General features: G+C 47.5%; 1 protein-coding gene across 2 annotated transcripts in view; it reads left to right on the top strand.

Annotated features, from left to right (window-relative positions):
* Positions 1 to 19,526, top strand: part of LOC104530366 (uncharacterized) — a 58,444-nt gene extending 38,918 nt beyond the window's left edge. Inside the window, exons 4-5 of one of the 2 annotated variants that reach the window (XM_010174928.1) lie at positions 6,524 to 6,577; positions 19,398 to 19,526. In XM_010174928.1, coding sequence (XP_010173230.1) covers positions 6,524 to 6,577; positions 19,398 to 19,526 — 183 coding nt within the window. The remainder of the gene's footprint in view (positions 1 to 6,523; positions 6,578 to 19,397) is intronic. The other variant, XM_029086717.1, reaches the window with a different exon arrangement.
* The last annotated feature ends 311 nt before the right edge of the window (positions 19,527 to 19,837 follow it).

The raw sequence follows: 19,837 nt of genomic DNA, 5'->3' as shown, positions 1-19,837 counted from the left end.
ACTGGGCTCGGGTGGTTGAGTGTGGAGGTGCCTGGAGCTGCCGGGTCAGGGACCACCTAAAGGTGCTCACTGCTGAGCTGTGGCTGGGGCCGTGTGGGGTTGCACGCCTGGCTTATGGGAGCGCTGCCTTTAGGGGTAGATGATCTCCTTCCTTTAATTCAGCCTGTGCTGTGAAAAGGGCCCTGCTGGCATCCTCTGTTCATTGGTAGCATGGGGCTGCCGCTGCTTCGGCTGCATGTGTGTCTGTCTCCCTGCTCGCTGATAGCTCCCAGCTGTGGGCCTCCTGCCCCTGCAGCCCCTGGGCTATCTGCTCCATGCCTCACGGTGGGACAGAGGTGGGACCCGGTCAAGCAGAAGCCTGCAGCCGCAGTGTGCCCCACAATAGCCACTTTGTGCAGCTGCCTGACCTCCTCTGCCCACTGCGCTGCAGCTGCACCCCTGCCCTGCGCCTTAACCCTCTGCATGCTCTCCCTGCCTGGGCAGTGGTGGGTCAGGGGACAGGCTTTGTTCGGCAGCTGGCCAGTGGGGAAAGCTGCCTCTCCTGGCCCAAACCCGGCTCTGGGGGCTGGTAGGGAAGGAGGTTGGATGGGCTTCTTGCTCTCAGACCCCATCTCAGGAGAGAAGGGCTATGGGGCTGTGCTACCTAGCCAGCCCAACATCGGTGTTGCTTCTGCACCAGCATCAGCTTCACCTCCCTGTCCCAAGAAGCATCTTGTTGAGGCCCCTTCAGCCCTCTGCTCATTGGGCCATGGAGCTGCTTCACTCCTTTCTGTTGTTTTTTGTCTGCATGGACATTGCATCGCTGCGCATGGTTTCTTCCTTCACATCAGCCTTCTGCTATGACTTAGAGTTCAGTTTCTCCTCACATTGTAATGTTTCCTCTTTCAGTTCTTTTTCTGAACAAAATGATGTCGTCAGTCTTGTTTCCATATTTATTTTCTCTGCTTGACATTCAAGCTTCATCTGTCTTACTGTTCCTGGAAGACTCTGGACAACTGGGAAACTGGCTGCTAGGGTTAACAGCATGGAAGTAAAACAAGTTATGAAGCTGGGAAGACTTTCTTAAAACTTGGTCTGCTTAAAACTTTTCATTCTGTCAAGAGCTTTACGATGTCAACAAGTGACAAACACATCCATGCTTTCAGTCAAAGCACACCAGCCCTTCTGTGGAGGGTCCCCAGCAAAACTAATGAAAGGCAGACTTCTGGCCTGCTTGATGCTCTTCTAAAAGTCTGGTCTTTGAGTCAAGTTACAGCACAGTTACTCAATGCAGACTCTTAAAAAAATTATGAAATATTTTTCATTAAACAAGTTAAAATCCCTGCAAAATTCTTAAGTTGTAACAAGCTGATTGTGTATCAGTATGCAGCATTTGATGAAATGTGCTGATTTATTGTAAATTAAATGAGAAGTTGGACTGAAAGTTCCGATGTTTTCTTGCATTAAATAGACTAAACTAGTTTGAAAAAAATGGTAGTAATTAAACCGCATCAAACTCTAGACAGCCCCTTGGGTTTAGAACTACAACCAGATAATAAAATTAAATAAATAATAGTAATTAAAAAAAAAAAAAAACAAACCCCAAAACCCACCCGCAGACAGAAGAGCTGTTGCTTTGTCCTATGGAGGTAGTGAAAATGAAACCATTCTAAAAATAGAAATGTGCATATAAAAAACAGATGTAAGATGAAAGGTGTTTATTAATATACAAGCTGATATTTTGCATTGTACACTTATTTAGGAGATTGTTCAAACTCTTAAAATATTTGAAAATTAAGCTGTGATGCATGCCTTTAAATTGTTCACTGCCAGATGAGTTTTAAATATTTAGTTTTGAACTGTAGTATGACATAAATTCATCCTTCTTGAGGATTCCACTATCCCTAGAATGACCTTGCATTAAGAATACATATATTTTGTTTGTTAATATATATTACAGTCAACTGGATGATGCAGTTTGTGTACAGTAGTTCTGGATGCAGTAGCTTGTGTCCATAAGCAAATACATTTGTGTACCACTAACTGTCTGGGTCAGTTCAAAACTGCTCAAGTTGGCGTTAGAGGACTCGAGGCACTACTGCTTACTTGGAGATGTCTCCAAAGCAAAGCTGGTCTAGAGGGGAGTGCTCTTAGAGAAGCAGGGGTGGTGGTTCCTCTCTGCTGTTACTGTGGTATTTTGATGTGGCAATGGTGTAGAGCAAAGCCACACATGCCAGTTCAAGGGTTCGTTCCTGCATGTTGTTCAATAAATGTGTAACCCTTAAAAGTGATAATTTCCTGTCCCTGCAACTTTCTTTTGAATCCTGGTTCAGGAGAGAGAGTCACTGGGTTACGAGCGGACTGTATTTGTGTGACAGGAGGTGGGATTGGTGGGAGGGTTCTTAGACTGAACTGATTCTGCTGTTTTCTGGGAGTTTAACACTAAAATGTTCCAGTTCAGGCTTATTTTTAGAGCAAGGCATAGCTTTTGTGCCCTCAGAAAGGCTTTCTACATTTCCTTAGTCGTGTCATTTCCTCCTTTTAAGTGGAAGCCACAGCAGATCATAAAATAAACTTTCATTTGTGCAAATAATAGTGCTCCCAAACTGTAGGTTTTGGATCTGATGCCAGCATTTCTGTTGGAGACCTATGGGAGGGACTTCTTAATTGAAATAGGAGGCTGAGCACAGATGCTGTCTCTTTTTCTTCCGTTTCCTTTTCTGCAGGTGGAAGAAAGAGTCTCGGAAACAAAACTCTGCTGTTTATTCTCAGCTCTGCTACTAAAATTCTCCATGACCTTAGGCAAATCTCTGCTCTTTTCCTTGTCATAGCTCCCAAAAAATGACTTGAGGAAAATAAAACTGCATTTCCAGATTGGCCTAGTAGTTGGGAATAATCCCAGGGTTACTAAACTGAACGTGTCACCTTTCTTATAGGCCATTCCCACTGGCTTTAGGCTACTACAAGTCATGTAGCCAAATAAATGTTATTTCAGCTCTGCCTTGTATCTATGTAAATAGGAGTTAATGAGTTGCTGCATCTCGTGGTTGGCTTGTGATGAGGAGGTCTCCAGAGGGAGGATGAGGAGAGGCTGCTATGGAAAGTCCCTGGCTGTTGCTAGGCAGCACTGCGTTTTAGCTTCCTTGTCCGAAAGTCTGTGCTCAGGTTTGGCAAGGGAAGGGAAAACTGAGGGACGGAAAACCAAACAAAGATGCTTGACTGGCTTGTTGTAAAGCGTGGCTTTACTGTGCTGGGTGCAGAGAGCATGGGGCTGCAAGTGAGGTGGAAGCAATTTGATTAAATAGAATAACATTTGATAACTGGCCTTCTGTTTATTCATTCTCAGCTGAAGGATCATGTGGCTGGCTTGCTCTCTGTCCCTCCTGCTGTTTTGTTTCTTATGGTGATCTTGGACCCTTGCAGTGAAGCTGGAAGAGTACAGCACAAGTGGTCTTGCTCCACTTCCATTCTAAGTGTATGCAGGAAAACCCAGCAATTCCAGAGAGCTTCCTCTGCTGAGGCTTATGCTCCAGTTTTACAGCCTACAAATGAGGGGAAGTCATGTTTTTTTTTAACTACTAAGTCCATCAAGAGGCCCACCAGAGATCACTATTAACTAACAAAAATAGTTACGTAGGCCATCCTGTTCTTGCTACGCGATGCAACCCCTTTGAACTATCGCAATGGTGCAAATAGTGGCAAGATCCTCAGATGGTTAAAGCTCATCACAACAGCATCACTAAAAGAGCACCTCTGCTTTGTGCCAGAAGCGTAGGACTTGTGATACAGCTGAGTACTTGAATTCCTCTTGGTGGAGTCTGGCTGGTTGTCCATCCACCCACAGGCTACTTCAAACTTTCTGTCTTTCTGCATCTCTGTTGTTCCTCTCTATGCATTTTAATAGAAGGCCAGGATGAGTAAATTTAAGGTCTTGCTGCCTCTGCTAATTTGTATCTGGGAAATAATGTCTTTTGTTGTACCCTGATGGAGTCATCGGGGGTTCTGTGGATGGGACCTTGCTAGGCACTGGACCCTGCTGGACTGCACAGGAAGGTGTACTTGCTCCCTGGCTGGTGAGTTGTGTTTAAAAATAATTTTCCTCTTTCAGCAGAGGATCTTGTAGTGCTACTGAGGCACTGTGGAATTTGGTGTCACAGCCTTGCTCTGTCCTTGGGGGTTCAGCCAAGTATCACTGTAAAGCTGAGCTCTACAGCAGCATGGAGAAGCCGAGAGTCTTGCCCAAAGCCACACAGCTTGCAGTCAAATGGCACGCAGCAAGGCATGTCCTGCTGTAACAGCGCTCTTCCCCCAAAGGACAGGGCTCAAAATCAGGAGTCCTGATTCTCACTTTCATTGCTCAACTCTACTTTGTCTCACACCCTTTAGCTCAAACCACAAGCCCACTTGTGCGATGTCTACCTTACCCTTCCTCATCCCCAGCAGCCAACGTTTCACCGCAATCTAGAAGAAAAGCTTACGGAGAGACGAAGACTTTGCAAGACCTCACAACTCCTTGCTTTTTCCATTCCTTGCACCCCTGGGGTTTGTCAGCCCCACCAAGTTCTCCCTCCTCCTCAGTCTTTTTCACTGTGTGGTTGTGGGGGGTGTTAAGAAAGGCAATAACCTTACAGTAAACACCAGCCTGATAATAACTGCCTTGCAGCCTGGCTGGGAAAGGAGCCCTGTGTTGTTTTCTAGGAATTCCCAGAGAATTACTTGCTTAGTTGGACAGCACAGGCTCAGGTTAGTTCAGTTCAGCAATTCCCTTTGTCTCCTTTTACCTAGTTTGTGCAAAGACCTGTTGGGTCCTTTTAGGTTAGAAAGCTTGGTGCTGTGCTGCCATGGAAGCCTGTGCTGCCAGGTCAGACCTGGGGACAGAGGTGTCAGGCATGGCTGCTGTTGAGCCCTTTGATGAAAAACAAAGACAGCATTTAGGATTCACCTGCAAAAGGATTAAGAGAAAAAGCTCAAAACCCTTGCAGTACCTTCCTTCTCCCCCAGTGCGTGCTTGGGCAGTGTGAAATGCACTTTCCTCACGCCCTGAACTGCCCATGTACAAGTTTCAAGACTTGCTGCAGTGTCCACCTCTTTTCCTGGCATGTAAGTGGGCTGTGAGTGTGCTGAGGTTTGGATTTTAGATACAAGAGGCTGGTGCACGTAGACATGGTGGGTGGGTCTTCCACCTCCTCTCCAAGTTTTGGGCAGCTGTGTGGATTGGCACTGCAAAGACATGCTCATGGGGTGTAGAATGAAGAGTGGGACTTCTCCCCCTGCCCCCAGCAGTACTTTCTACTGGAAAAATAATATATACTTTTGCCTGAGCACCTCTTCAGTTTTATTGGGTTTTGTTTTTGTTTTTTTCCCTTCTGAGTTTTTTTGGGGTTTTGTATATTTCATGGTGGATTTTTTAAGCTTTGAGTTTCCAATGCTGTCTTTACTGTGTTACTTTTATCTTGTCTTCTAATGGAAAAAGCAGGAAGACTTCAAACAAATGAGAGAGGAAGTAGAAAGGTCTCTCTATTTACTGTCCATGTTGGTAAGATGGTGGTATGTCTTTCCTCAGGGCTTCTGTGTTGAGAACTTAATCTGAAAACCACTTCAGGTGCTTTGTTAAAGCAGGATTGGTGGGGAGTGTTTTCCTACACTTCACACAGCTTTCCAACTGGAAAAGGGTAGAAGACAGTCAGGAGCTAGGAAAATCTATTATTTCTCTCAAAAGCTGACGGAGAAGTTTCTTCCTGACGTGCCTCCACCACCAAGTTTTTCACTGTGAAAAATGTAGTTGAAGTATTTTGTATGGAAAAACTGTTCTCTCCTGAAGCCTTGTTTTTCCACTTTGAACCATTTTTTGGAAATTTTTGAGGGGAAAGAATGATTTTATTCACTTGCCAACTTTCAAAACTCTGCTTCAGAGCTGGGATAGAGCTGCAACTCACCTGTTTATTTCTGTAGTTACACAGAGTAATTGCTGTTTTAAGTATATCCTGTTTGCTAAGTTGTGCGGTTCATATGTTATGACAACTTTAATGGCTCTTTCTGTATATGGCAAAGAGACTTAGGACTGTGGGCAGGTGCTTTATACCTGTTTTTTTAATTCTAAATAAATAAACATTATGAAAATAACTTAAATAAGGGGAACATCCACATTTACATATTTAATGGCTATTTTTTTTCTTCATAAAAGGAAGATGAATTCACCTGCTTCAGGGCAGAGTCTAACCACTAATTGACAGAAATTGGGAAGAAACTTCCTTTTAGGCAGTTGTTCCATCTCTTTCTCTGTGGAACTTCTTGTACATTCATTTGAAACCTAGGGTGTCAGCCACTGCCAAAGGACTCACCTTTGGATTGGGTGAGACAGTCTCAGATTAGGTTGATTACTTAATGGCCACCTCTGGTAATTGTTAGTCTTTCATATCTCACGTAACCATCCATCCATCTTGTTTGCTAATTAAATGTTGATGAAAAGAGACTCCCTACAACCTCTCTCTTTTTGTTCCTTCATGCTACTGCTACTAATCCCTGGATTCTACTTCTCTTTCAGAAGATGCTGCTCAAGAAGAATTGTGGAACGAAGACTAGAGTTATTAAAATTCATGTAAGTTGCCCTTTTCTGATGCTGTTCCTTCATCTTTCCACATATATCTGTGGTGATTCTCTTTGAACATCTATGCCCAGAAGATTATTTCTGGAGGTTTCCTGTGCCTTGATCAGCTGCATAACAGAAGTTGCTAGTCTGGAGTATAGTCTGTAGTTGCAGTTTAGGTTAGGTGCTGCCGAGGCTAGTAACATGTTGTCTCTTCCATTTTGGAGACTATGAGTTCAAAGCTTCCTTGGAGTGAAAGTCTACATCCCTGCTGTGTGAGCTCACACAGTTCTGCATAGCTGTCCTGTAGGGTGTCATTTGGATCCCTCTTGACCAAGAGAAGTGCTGATCTGAGGTAGCAAGTGGTATTTGGTAGGCGTGAGAGATACTGGGTGATAGCTGTGGGAAGGGACTGTAGCTGCGTAGTGCCTGGTGTCTGCAGAACTGTATGGGACATAGGACTGGATGACGGCAGATGAGAGAGCTAGATGGCTTGGTAGCTGGGATGACACTGCAGTGTCTGAGCATCTCCTGTTCTTCAGTACACACACTCCTAGCAGGGCTAGGTTTGCTCAACTCTCCTGCTTGTAGTTGGTGCTACCTGCACCTCTGAGTCTGTCTCTAGTACCCCATCCCCTGACTCTTCAGCCAACCCCTGTCTCTTTTGTGGGTACCTTGGCTTTCTTTCAGTCAGTGCTGTATGGCGTTGCAGGAGATGTGTGCATGACCTTGCACACTGCAGCCAAAACAATTGCCTCAGTCCACTGAGCCCCTTGTGATCCTCCACGTTTGCGATGTACAGGCAAAAAACAGGTCAGGGTGAAGAAAACAGATAACCTTTGTGACAAAACTGCTGCTTTCTCTGCAGTAGTTATAGCCTTGCAAGAGGGATGAACAGCAGAGCAGGATACTTCAGGGTTTACACCTGCCCAGCAGGAAATAGGACTGGTGCCTTTGTGTACCCAGAAGTGCTACTGTTTATGGGCATGCTACTGGGTGCCCCTGCCCATCACTGCTTTGTGGGTGAATTTGATATTTGAGAGGAGGAGGAGCAGGCAGGGCTGGCTAGAGACTTGTGCAAGCTGGACAGTATTTCTCCAACTGCTCATATGCCTTCTCCCAGGACACTTCAGTTCTGTCTTCCAGCAGCCCCAGAATGACCTGATACTTCTGATTGCACAGTTAATTCTGATCTGTTATGTAGTCTCTTGTGCTTCACCTAGATTGTTTTCAGTAGAGCTGTCTCCCCGTGTGCCATGTGAGCTCTCCCCATACTGTGCCTTGTCCTTCAGACCTACCGACAATCTAATCCTGCTGCAATGTTTTAGTGCAACTTGTTTATCACTTTCCTTTATGCCTGCCCTGCATGCTTTTGCTTTTTTTCCTGGGTGTCCCTGCACTGCAGTGGTTTCCAGTGTTCTGTGCTGGCAGTCCTCCGGTCGCTGGGGTTTCAGGGATGGGATGGTTTCCCCTGACACCTTGAGCTCATTATTGCGGCTTACTGGTGTGCCCCTGGAGAATCTGAGAGGCAGAATTATCCCTTTGCTCCCTACTGAGCATGCATGTCAGCTTGCACTAAAATAAACAGTAGAAACTGAGAGCACACCCTTCTTGACAGATGGCACAGAATCCAGGCTTCTCTGGCCAACCTTGCAGGGCTGGGACAGTGCATCTCTACCTGAGGCACTCGTGTGGTTTCCATGACAATAGCATATGAAACTTCACAGTCTCTTGTTGGTCTGTCGTGGTGGCAGAGCCATTAAGTAAAGAAGCATTTTTGCTTCCATTTTTCAAATGATTGTGAGTGTCCACATTTGTGTACCCAGCTTAGAAAGGAGGCAGCAGGTCCCTGGCAGAATACCTTGCTGAGATGTCTCAGCTCTGGAAACAGCTGAGAGAAGCTGATACTTCTGAAGGATGATGCTGTGCTCTTATCATATAAAGAGAAACCTCAGTCCAGCCAGTAAGACATGCTTGGCGCAGGGTTCCTTCTCGGTGTTGCCCAGCAGCAGGACAAGAGGTAATGGGCACATGTTGAAACGCAGGAAATTCAGGTTGCCTGGAGAAATTGTGTAGTCACCATCCATGGAGATATTCAAAGCATGCCAGGACACGGTCTTGAGCAACATGCTTTCGCTGACCCTGCTCTGAGGAGGGGGGTTGAACTAGACTATCTCTAGAGGTGCCTGCCAACCTCAACCATTCTGTGATTTCCGTCTCTTGCCCAGCACTCAGCAATGGAATCAGGGGACCTTAGCTCACTTGGGAGGGCTATTCTGAGGCCCTCCTGAATCTGGCCTTTTGCAAAGGATGGTAGCAGGAGGCAAGGTGAGAGGCTTGGCGCTCTGTTGCTGAGGGTCTGGTGACACAGGTTCAGTGTTGGGACTTTGCCATTGTGGTGAGGGTGGAAGAAATGAAGATATATCTCTCATAGTAAATGGGTTGATGAGCCGTTACAGGAGGAACCAGGCAACTGTCTGTGTGTCTGAACAGGAAACGTCACCATGTGAACCAGTTTGCTTGTGTCACTGTGGCCCTGCGAAGCCCTGATGCAAAAGTGTTCCTGTTTCAGCATGGGTAAAGAGCATGCAGTCTCTTTCTGAACTGAGGTGGGCAGTGACATCCAGACAGCATCCAACTGGATGGAGATGCAGTGGATGAGCTGATCTGAGAAGCAGGCACACTACCTGATGGTTTATGCTGGGGGTTTGAAGCAAGGAGCTCTGCTTTCTCTCCCTGTTTCTCCTGTTGCTGAAGAGCTCGGGGGAGAAAGGATTATCCTTATTCCCTCCTATGTGAGGCAGATGATGACAGTGACCTGCTAATAACATCAACGAAGAATTTTCATACTCCTTGCTGAGGACAATGTCTCAGGTGGTTGTGAGATAATGCGTGCTTTTAAAAATACCCTCCTCCTGACTGTCCTTGGTAGTCTTTCTCAAGCAGGTGATCTAGGCCGAATTCTGCTTCTCCATGTGCTGTTTTAACACAAAGATGCCACCTTGTTGTTGTTCCCTGTACTTCAGCTTCCCATGGGTCAACTCAGGCAGTGTTGGGCTATAGCCTTTCCACTAGCTCAGCAGTTCTTAAGCAGGATGGTGGGACAACAATGTGACAAGTCTAAGAACCTAGACAGATTAAGGCAGAGAGATTAATAAACTTCTCAAATGTGTAGCAGCTCAGTCATGTTTGAAATGTTTTCAGGAATAGCAGCTGTGAGAGGTCAGGGTCTACAGTGAAAAGAAAATAACATTTTAAAACAGTTCCCTTCTGTTCCCCACCCCTCCCCCCAGTAAAGGATAATGGAACAGGAGAATTGGCCCCTGTGGGCAGGCGAGCGGGGATAAATTGGAGGTGACAGCACGTATATGAAGTATGGATTTGTATGTCATAGATACATGTGGCATAACACGTGTCAGTGCAAGGTGAGGGGTAGACATGGGCCTACTTGGGTATTGCCCAGTGAGGTGGGCAACATGTGTGTGCAGACCTGGTCGCTCGTGCCCCGAAGTGTCAGCTGGTGTAATGTCTGTAACTGGAAGCATGGTGCTCCATGTGAGTGAGTATGTGGGTGTTTTAGCATTAGGAGCACGTTTGCGTGGTGCAGTCAGGTGTTGTGTGGAGACGTGTCCTTAGTGCTGGAAGGAGGGTGACTGCATGAGCACGTGCTCACAGAGTATAACTGCCTCTGCCCTGGACCAGGCTTGGTCATCTGTAGCCAGCTCTGAATGCAGAGACCTGTCTTCCAGAGCCTCTGTATAAATACCACAAGACTTCAGTTCTCCAGGCCCTCTTGGGATGAGGCTTACAAGTCTGTCATCTAGTCTTGTTCTTGTTCTTCCTTCACAAACTCCTACATGCGGTCTCTGAATGGGATAAGTAGAGCTGGGCTTATCTCAGCAGCAGTAGGTGGGTAGAAGACACAACTGGCAAGCCCCTGGGTATCTTGAGAGCTCTTGTTGGGGCAGGCAGAGAGGGAGTAAGGATTTCAAGGCCAATCTGATAACCTGGCTGATCAGAGAGATGTTTTCTGCTATGTAAAGAATAAAATAAGAATTTTAAATCGGAACATAAACCTCTTGTGCTCTTGCCTTGATCTTATCAATGCTGAGAACGCCCTCTGCTTGAACAAGGGCCAGATCCCTGGAATGCCTTCCCTGTCTCTTATCTTTTGTGTCTGCATCCTAAAAGGCCACTGCAGAAACATGCTGGGTTTTCTTCTCCTAAAACAAGGGACCTTTTCAGCTTGGAGCTGAGCAGGAGATACGCTGGCCTGAGCCTTCTTGGCAAACGACTGAACTATTCACAACTGCAAGGCATACTAGGTGACAGAGCAGTACTGGAGTAAACCTGGGGTCCTGGCTGCACAGCAAGAAGTCAAGATTTCTAAAAAATCATAAGACTATGTATGTATACGTACATATATATATATATATATACACACACACAAACACGCACACATATATGTTGCTTATTCCATCACAGGCTCCCAAGGTGCTTTGCAAGCCTTGCTAAATATAGCATCCCAGAGTCAGATAAATATCATAATTGCAATTTCAGAGTGAGTTAAAGTGAGAAACCAGCGGAGAATGTGACTTGCCCAAAGAAAGACAGTGTGAAGAGAACTGAAGTCTAGTCTTTGATCTTCAAACCGCATTCCTTGAGCTGTGTCCGTATTCATACCATATCATGCAGTCTAAACAGCTCTGACATCTCAGGCAGCTGAGATCCCAAACTGCAGCTTGCTAACAGTTTGTCAAACCCTCCTGGTTGTCTTTAGTATGTGAGTGAGTACCTGAACCCAAACCCGCCCTTTAGAAGCAACAAGAGAGACTGGTCTCCCCGGCCAGTTGCATCCTTGGATACTTGCTGGGCATAGACCCCTCATGGAGATTTTAGCACTCCAGTTCCCTAGGCAGGCTCTTGTCTCTTGTTGACAGGCACATCTCTGCTGAGCAAAATGGAGAAGGTCCTCTACCAAGTGAGAGCACAAATATCCATTTGCTTATTGGGGAAACCAGATCCCCCCCATGCTCCTCTCAACCAAGCCACCAAGCTGCCTGCCGACGGTTTCTGTGCAGTGGTAGCTGTCCCTGGAAAACCTCAGCCCGTGGTCTGAATAATTCCTGACACAAGACTTTGTCCAGAGTTTCCTCAGCGTGGGGAAGGAACCCAAGTGTAGCCAAGGTGGGAATGCCTCTGTTAAAAACTATCCCAAACATCTGGCTCCAGACATTGTTTTATTTAGCATTGCTTTTATTGGATTTCATGGCAAGGGCTAACCAGCCTTCAGCCTGGCCATAGCAGCCAGAAGAGGGACTGTCATCTCTGTCTTCTGCTTCCTTAAAGAAAAGAATTTTTATCGCTGCCTGCTTTTTTCATAAATTCCTGCCATGTATGGCCTTGCACCCATTAAATCATGTAAGTACTTGCAGAATAGATGTTGTGGAGTAACCAAGAGCTCTGTTATCCAGACAACACCATGAAAGTAATGTGGCTGGTGAGTCAGGAGGCTGACGTCCTATTTTCAGCAATGTCCTTGCTTTGTGGTCTGATTTGGGTTGTGGGTCTGGTTTAAGAATGTCAGGGTGGGGAGGGATAGAAAGGAGGTTAGGAGTGAGGTGCAGCCCAGTGACTGGCTGCTCCTGGGACAGCCTTGTCCGTATGTGGTACCTGTGGCTGGTGGTGCCATGGTTCAAGGGGCTGGGAAGTGGCAAGGCATGTTTCACAGAGAGGGGGACAGATTTGGTGACTTTTGGATCACACTTGGGTGATGGAGCAGAGAGAGAGGGGTAGGGGATGGCAGAGGGTCACAGTGACTCTGCCACTGTTTTCTGGCAGGGCTTCAAGTTCAAGATGGTAGATCGGGCATGTACTTTACCACCATATCCAGGCCCTCTGCAATTGCTCCCTGCTCCCCTTCGCTCACGTGGCTGTGGGAACCTGGCACCCATTCCCTCTTCCAGTCCCCAGAGCTGTAATCCTCTTTTCCCACACACCTCTCCCATAGTACACCCACTTCCTGCGCTTGGCTTCCACGGCTGGGGCGGTTTGTCCAGAGGCAAGCACAGCGCGTCAGCGTGCGTTCGCAGCCTGCTCATGCCAGGGTAATTAATACTCACTTTGCAGTTTTAATTTGGATTCCCTTTAAGTTGAAAGCAGCGTGCTGCTCTGAGCCAGCCTGCCTGGCCGGAGGGAATTGGGTTGCCCTGGCCTCATACAAACTGGAAGCTTTACACGCCCAAGTACTCACCACGCGCAGGCTCCGTGAGAAGCATCATACCTGGGGTTCCTGCCCTGAAGGGAGGAGGACTGTGAAGGCAGCTGGTTGTGATCCCTCTAGAAGGAGGGAAGATGTTCCTGCCACAGAGGAGGGGGCTGGAAAGGGGACAGTGGGGAGGAAGAAGAGGACAAGGTAGTGTCGCTTGTGTACAGACAGACCAAAACTGCAAAGGACTCTACTCGGATGTAGTTGAGAGATTTAAGGCTAGATTGTGCCTTGCCTGTGTCTGTGCTTGCTTGGAGCTCCTCTCATGCCTGTTTTTCCTCCTGTTCTGGTGCTCACAGACTCTGGGGTGTGTGCAGGAGCTGCTGCAGGTGTGTGCGGGGAAGGAGAGGCCATTTCATATCAGGAGAGAAAGTCGGGACAAGATGCAGGTTACTAGTAGGGGTTGTGGGTTCATGCTCTTTTTCCTAAGAGATTTGTGTGGCCCTCAGAGCATGGCCTTCACTGAGACAGGAGAACAATGAGTCCCCCAAGTTGGCCACAGAGCACTGACAGCCTGTACCTCTGAGTGACCCATCTGTCCCTTTTCGTTGTGGAGTCTCATTCCTAATCAAAGCTTGCAGTCAGCCTTCTCAAAGACACATCTCCAAGACCTGAGAGAAAGAGGAGAAGAAAGGCTTATTACACTGGTGCCAACAAGGAGCCATATCTGAAACTGGCCTATTTCTGCTTTTGGGCAAGTGACCAGCAAGCATCTGCTAGGCCCTTTGAAGTACCTTCCAAAAAAGTTCAGTGTTGTCTGGTGGCACCTCTCTAAGTCTGGTAGTTGCCATCTGACAACTCTGCACACACATTTGCAAATGTTTGATACATTTTTTATTTTTATTTTTTTATTTTTCCTTGCTAAGGGAAACAGTGATGTGTTTGTAAATTGAACTGGTCGTTGCCATGTGGTTGCATTGAAGGCAGTAGATGTTAGGCAGCCGTATGTTGGTGGAGGAAAAAAGGCCTTTCAGCCTTTTAGGGAAGGGTAATGGAGAACACAGAAAAAATGGTGCTAACTGCAAAGTTTTATTCTTCCTTGTTAGAACAGTTTTTGGAGTTGATCTCTTTTTCTTGTAAGAGAATGAAGAAGAATGCTCTTAAAATGAAGTTCTGCTGTGGTGTATCTTTTAGCTATCCCTTGAAATTAAACTGGGTATGAACCTGGAGATGGAGGAGAGACTTTCAGGAGGGAAAGGGTTTGCCTTTGAAAAGTTATTCTTTGAGCTGCTCCACATCTGTGACTATAGTAAATTGTCAGAGGCCCTATTGGAGTTAATGAAGAGGCAGTTAAATGTGAATTGCTGCTACACTGGAGGAGCTGGTCCTGCTTGTCAGTGACTATTTCTTGAAAATTGCCTGAAGTGAGACTGTAACTGAAAGGATATCACCTCTCATCAGAAGGTCAGAACACCTAGATGTTAGTTCATCCTGGCTGCCTGACTGTGGTGTACATATTATGCACAGGAGAAACTGAGGCAGAGATGATGGACTTGATCAAGACAGCGTCCAGAATTACAGACGTAGCTAGGAGAAGGCCTGGAGGTCCCCTTCCCTTGCTCACATTTTACACATCGAAGTTGAAGTGTCAACAGTTTATTTTCTAACCACCTGGCAAGGGTGAGAGGAACAAGGGCAAAGTGGAAATTAAAAGCAGTGTACCTGTTAACGCTCCACTGTGGAGTCAGACAGCCTTTACAGTCGCTGTGCCCTGCCTGAATATCAGTGCTACCTCTGGCTCTGTCCACTCCTGGGCAAGGCAGCTGTCTCATGAACAGGCAGCATAGCAGGCAGGCATCTGTCTTTGCCAAGGCTCTTCTGGGGATTTATTCCTTTCCACACAGGGTGGTGGTGGGAATCGGATGTGTCTTTACAACTTGCAATTACATGGTGCCTTTCATCCCAAAGGACTTTTAACAAGTGAGTCTACAGACTGCAAAGGGATCATTCACCCACCACTGAGAGGCATCCACCGCTGGAAGGCTGCATCCTTTCAACGGAGCTCGGCAGCGTTTCCCAACCGCTGGGGTAGGAAGGAAGGGACTCCTGTGCTAGACTGGCCCTGAGTAGGGGACGTGTTGTCAGAATGCACAAGCTGATCTGGTTTTGAATCCCACCAGGATACTAGAGCTGTTATGAAAGAGGACCAAAGAGTATTAAGCAGGGCTTAGTTTCATGTCACCCCTAGCACACCACTCCCTTCTAAGACATTGTTGTGTTAGGTAACTTCATTTTCCCCATCCTGTGGGGATTGTCATTCCTACAGCTGAAAGCACACTTGGAGCTGTGCTTGCCTTTGCTTTGTCTGAAGAGGAGAACTGTGCTTTTGTGGAATCAGGAGTCCAAAATTATTTCACAATCTGCATTTGGGATATTTTCCCAGACTTTATAGGGGTAAAGGGATGGGTTTCTGGGAGGAATGTGGGTTTGTATTAGTAGATTTATCCCTTACGTACGTTTTCCTTGCTGAAATGTACCGTTATGTTACAGACTGATTTATGGAGCAGTTGCCCATTTCTCTGTTTTCTGAGGGCTGCTGTTATGATTGAAATTCTGCATTTCTTCTTTGGTATTTAATCTCACTGGTCTTCTTTGAGGCACCTGCATCCAGTCGCTATCTGTACCATCTTTAGGTGTGCTTCTTTGTTAATGTGTTTCAGATATGTTTCAAGCCTGGTTGCTTATTTACCACTTGTATTTAGTGGTATTAATACAACTGGTGACCACAGTGGAGGTTTGCAGGAGAGCATACGTAGGTGTGCATAGACAAGGGAAGAAGCGTGTGTCTGGGTGCACGCTGACAAGGGTGTGTGACTGAGGCATTCTGCACATAGCTGTTTGAAACCTGTTAACCCAAGCTAACTCCCTGAGGAGCTCATCTAAATCCAATGAGGCGTGCAATGAAGCAGCACAGGTGTCTGCAGGTACTGAAACTACTTTCTGCTCCAGGCAGTTGTATGAGCAAGTGACGAACTCTGGTCCCTTGAACTGTCCCGTGGATGCTGGTGGGGTTGGGGCCCTGATTGCCTTGAGTTACAATGTGAGCAGACAAGATTTGTATGAGCAGGGACAGCTCTCCTTGTGAGAGAGACCTCCTGACTTTCCAAGTCAGGAGGAGGTCGATGTGTGCATGGAGGGGTGTGGACAAGTGACCAGCAAAGGGCACGTGTACTGGGGAGAGCGTGTGAGAGCAGGTGAGCGTGTGCAAGTGAGCATGGGTGTGTGTGACAGAGCGTGCATCCGAGCACGTGTCCCCTCCTGCCAGCAGCAGAGTGCTTGTATCTCAGGCAGTTCTCCAGCTGTGTAAATAAATTGCTTAACAAATTGAAGGCTCTGGTTAATGATTGCCATTAGCACAGGGCCCATATTAGGCTCCATTTTGTGTAAGTTACCCAGCTGCCCAAATGCCATTAGAATGAACGCACCGGCCGAGTGTGGAGTGTTTGCGCTCCAAGGAGCCTCTGCAGGAGCTGGCCTGGGGTTGCTCAGCAGGGGCTGTCAAGCAGGTTTGTGGCAAGCTCCCCGGGGGCCTGCTGCAGTAGCAGCAACTCTAACAGCCTTCCTTAGTCAAAACCATGTCCCAGGTGTCACAGGCTGGTGCTGGGCACCCAAGGGGAAGGGCAGGCTGGCTAGGACACTTGCCCAGGCTGTAGGGAGGCAGCTGGCCCAAGCGAAGGGTGGGAGGAACACATTCCCCTATCTGGCAGACGGCCCTATCCATCTTCTTTCTGGGAATACATCTACAGAGCTTTGCCTTGTGCTACTCATCAGAGCCAGACCACCACATGCTGTGATCCCAAATGGTGTCGTGGACTAAGCCAGATCAGGCCTGGTCATCCCTAGAACAGAATACAAGCTCCAAACGAAACATGCTGTTCTGCAAGAGGAGAGTGGAGTGCTTTGGTGCCGGTGCTTTCTTTCCTCCCGCAAGGTCCCTAGCAGACGTGCTGCCCTTTCAGTCACGGAGTAGGTATAAGACAGACCCACGCTGTTCAGGTTTATAAATGACTGCAGACTGATCAGGGTGTTCCCATGAATGAGGGCAGTGGCATTACTGCCTCTCCTGTTACTGCCTACAGGACACAGAGCCCTTCTCGCCCTGCCCTCCCCTGCTGTTGTGGTGGCTGCGCTGTTGAAAGCCAGCCATCATCTTGTGGCCACTTGAGAGGTGCAGTGATGAAGAGGTGGGATTGGGTGCAGTTTGAACCTTACTTGCAGCTGCCTCACCGCCCATGAATCTCTGCATCCTCCCGTGTCTTCTCATATCCCTATCCTTTGCTGTAGCCTTTGTTCTGTGCCTGTCTCCCTTGCTGTGCCCTGGGGAAGCTCTCTGCCCCACACATTTGCCCCAGAAGAAGGCCCAGAGAGAAACCCCAGGGTGCCTTCCCACCCAAAGCCTGCTGAGTTTTGTGGATGACTTTCGTCTGTCCTCTGGACTTGTCTTTCCTGAGCCTCTTCTCCATCTGCCTACCGCCAGAAATGAACTGATTCAGCTGCCTTCCCTAATCCTGTCTGGCATTTCAAAATGGAGGGGACTGCCAGGTTCTTTGTTCCCATTCCCTCTTGGCACTGGCAGGGGACCTTCTCTGCTCTGGAGAAGGACAAATGTGCTGATTTATTCTGCCCCTTAGCTTTGAATAGGGGTTGCTATGTTACCCTCTGGCTCTGAGACTTGCCAGAGCATACACCATATATAACCCCACAGCAGGTGGCTATTGAGTAAAGGCCCTTAAATCTGCCTCTCTTGTTTCTTATGCTGCTGGCCAAGGTGTCAGGGGGATGTAGCAGGGCATGATTTGCTGGCTGAAACTCCAGGTACAGCTGATGCCAAGCACCATGTTGGCATTTTCCATTCTCGAGTGCCCATCTTAATTTGCAGGCGAGGTACCAACTAGGCAGGAACACGCTGCCCACGCTGGCTTTTAAAGAGGCCCTTTCTGACATGAAGTCTGCCCCATGGGGCTGAGCTGTGACCAAGATCCTGGTGGCAGAGGTTTCCAGGTCCTGCTGCAGTGACTGCAGCACCCAGGGCCTGGCTTGGATACTTCCATAGCTCTCTCTAATTTGGCATGACTGTTTGGGTAAGCCTGACCATTCGAGCAGCTTTCTGGGAAAAGTTGCATGTGCTTGTCCTGTGATGACAAGTTAAAACCCGGCCAGGATAGAGGCAGGTGGCATCAGAATATCATGTTGCTGTGCTGGTATGTGGTTGCAGCTGTCTCATAGACTGGACTTTGAAGTGCCAAAATCAACCGCTCTCTTGGAGGAGACAGAAGAGTTGGTAATTGTTCCTGAAAAGCCTAATTCTTTGAGGAACAGTCCTTTAATGCACACTGGGCAAGAGAAACCCTGGTCTTGCTAGGGAAGGCCTAGAAGCGGTAGCAGGGACGCACATAACACCAGAGCCCAGGCCAGATCTCTTCTCACTGGGCTTTTTCCAGCCTCCATGAAAACAATGGTAAAGCCCTTCCCAGCAGTGATGGGAGTGAGATGAGGGTGGGGGACATTTGCATGTGTTTCTGAGCTGCTGTGCTCTCCAGCTTGTGGCACTTGGTATCTCACACCTATCCCTGGGGAATGAACTCTGCAGGAGTTAAATACTCTGCTGGCCCATAGAGCAGTGAGACCTCCTCTCCTGGCCAAAGAGTGTCTATAAAGCAGCTGCCTCACTGGTGCTTCTGCTTGCTTAAGGAAAGAAACCAAACAAAGTAACAGTAAATGGAAAACACGTCCTGTTTAACGGGGTGGAATCACTTCTTTGGCACCATAATTCCTCTGGGACCCACAGTCTCAGCACAGCCTAGTGGAGAACAGCATTTCTGTCCTGTCATGCAGTGCAGGGTGTGCACAGGTACTTCTGGCTTCCTTACTCTGTATCTGTTCTGACCATGCTCTGAACTCTAGGAGCAAAAGGGGAGAGAGTAGTCTTTGGTGGCTGTGGTACATCAGGCTCTAAGGCCTTCAGGTGCAATCTTTTTGCTCTGACCATCTCCTAGATATTCCTTGTTGAACTGTGGAGTCTGAAGCCAAAACTCTGGAGAGTTTCAGTGTGTCAGATTAAGAAAGGATGATTTGTAAATCCTTACCAGAGAACTTTTGAAAAACAGGACTGAAGAATGAGTCTTCAGCGATGACCTGGTTTATCTCCCTGCTCTAAAAGTGTAGTAGATCCTCCTTCAAGGCCAAGTGAATCTGAATTTAGCTTTTCCATGTGATACCTTCTGGCAGTGATGCTCTTCTGACTCTGGGACTCTAAATGTGACATAGATATCCTGTTTCACTTATCTGAGTGGCTACAGATGCTATGGGTCGTGGTTCTGTGGATCCCAGAGACCTCAGTCTTGGAGGGAGGGGGGGGGTGCATGCTTTTTTTCTTGAGGGGTAGGAGCAAGGGAATGAGCTTTACCACTTATGTAAGTGCCATCTGCTGCGAGTACAAGCATGACCACCTATTCAAAGAGATGTAATTGCACCAGAGAGGGATGTGACAAAGCACTTGAGCAAGAACTTCACTGTTTGCAGCTTATGAGCACTGACTTCATCCTTCTTTTTATTCCCCTGCAGAGCATCAACGGAGGCCGCCCACCACCCCACTTTGTGTATGATCCATCCACCTTTGCCTTCCGTTCCCTCAGCACCTTGAAGCCACTGAGCCCAATAGCTCCAGTGGAAGAACCGTCATGTGCCTACTGAAGGAGTTTCTCCAAAAACCTCAGGAACTATCAATCACCCACCTGCCTGGCAGGGAGAAGGGGAGGTGGTGATACCCAAGGGGATGGGTGGGAGAAGAAGGGGACAATGACATATCTTTGCAATACAGCCTCTCTGGCAGCAGGAAACATGTGGCTTTGCAGCAGTACCTGATTTCATACTGTCACCACATCTGAATAGTGGTAAAGGGTGAGATTTTTGTCTTTCAGGACAGAACAAACCAGTCAGGTCCACAAACTGTAAGGGCAGCTGCCAAAGCTGATATCCCTGAGGGGTGCAGGGGCTAGTACGGC

This window comes from Antrostomus carolinensis, unplaced genomic scaffold (genome assembly GCF_000700745.2).
Source record: "Antrostomus carolinensis isolate BGI_N321 unplaced genomic scaffold, ASM70074v2 scaffold17649, whole genome shotgun sequence".
Lineage (NCBI taxonomy): Eukaryota > Metazoa > Chordata > Aves > Caprimulgiformes > Caprimulgidae > Antrostomus > Antrostomus carolinensis.
The sequence above is the reverse complement of the archived record's forward strand: the minus strand, read 5'-3'. Positions and strand labels throughout refer to the sequence as shown.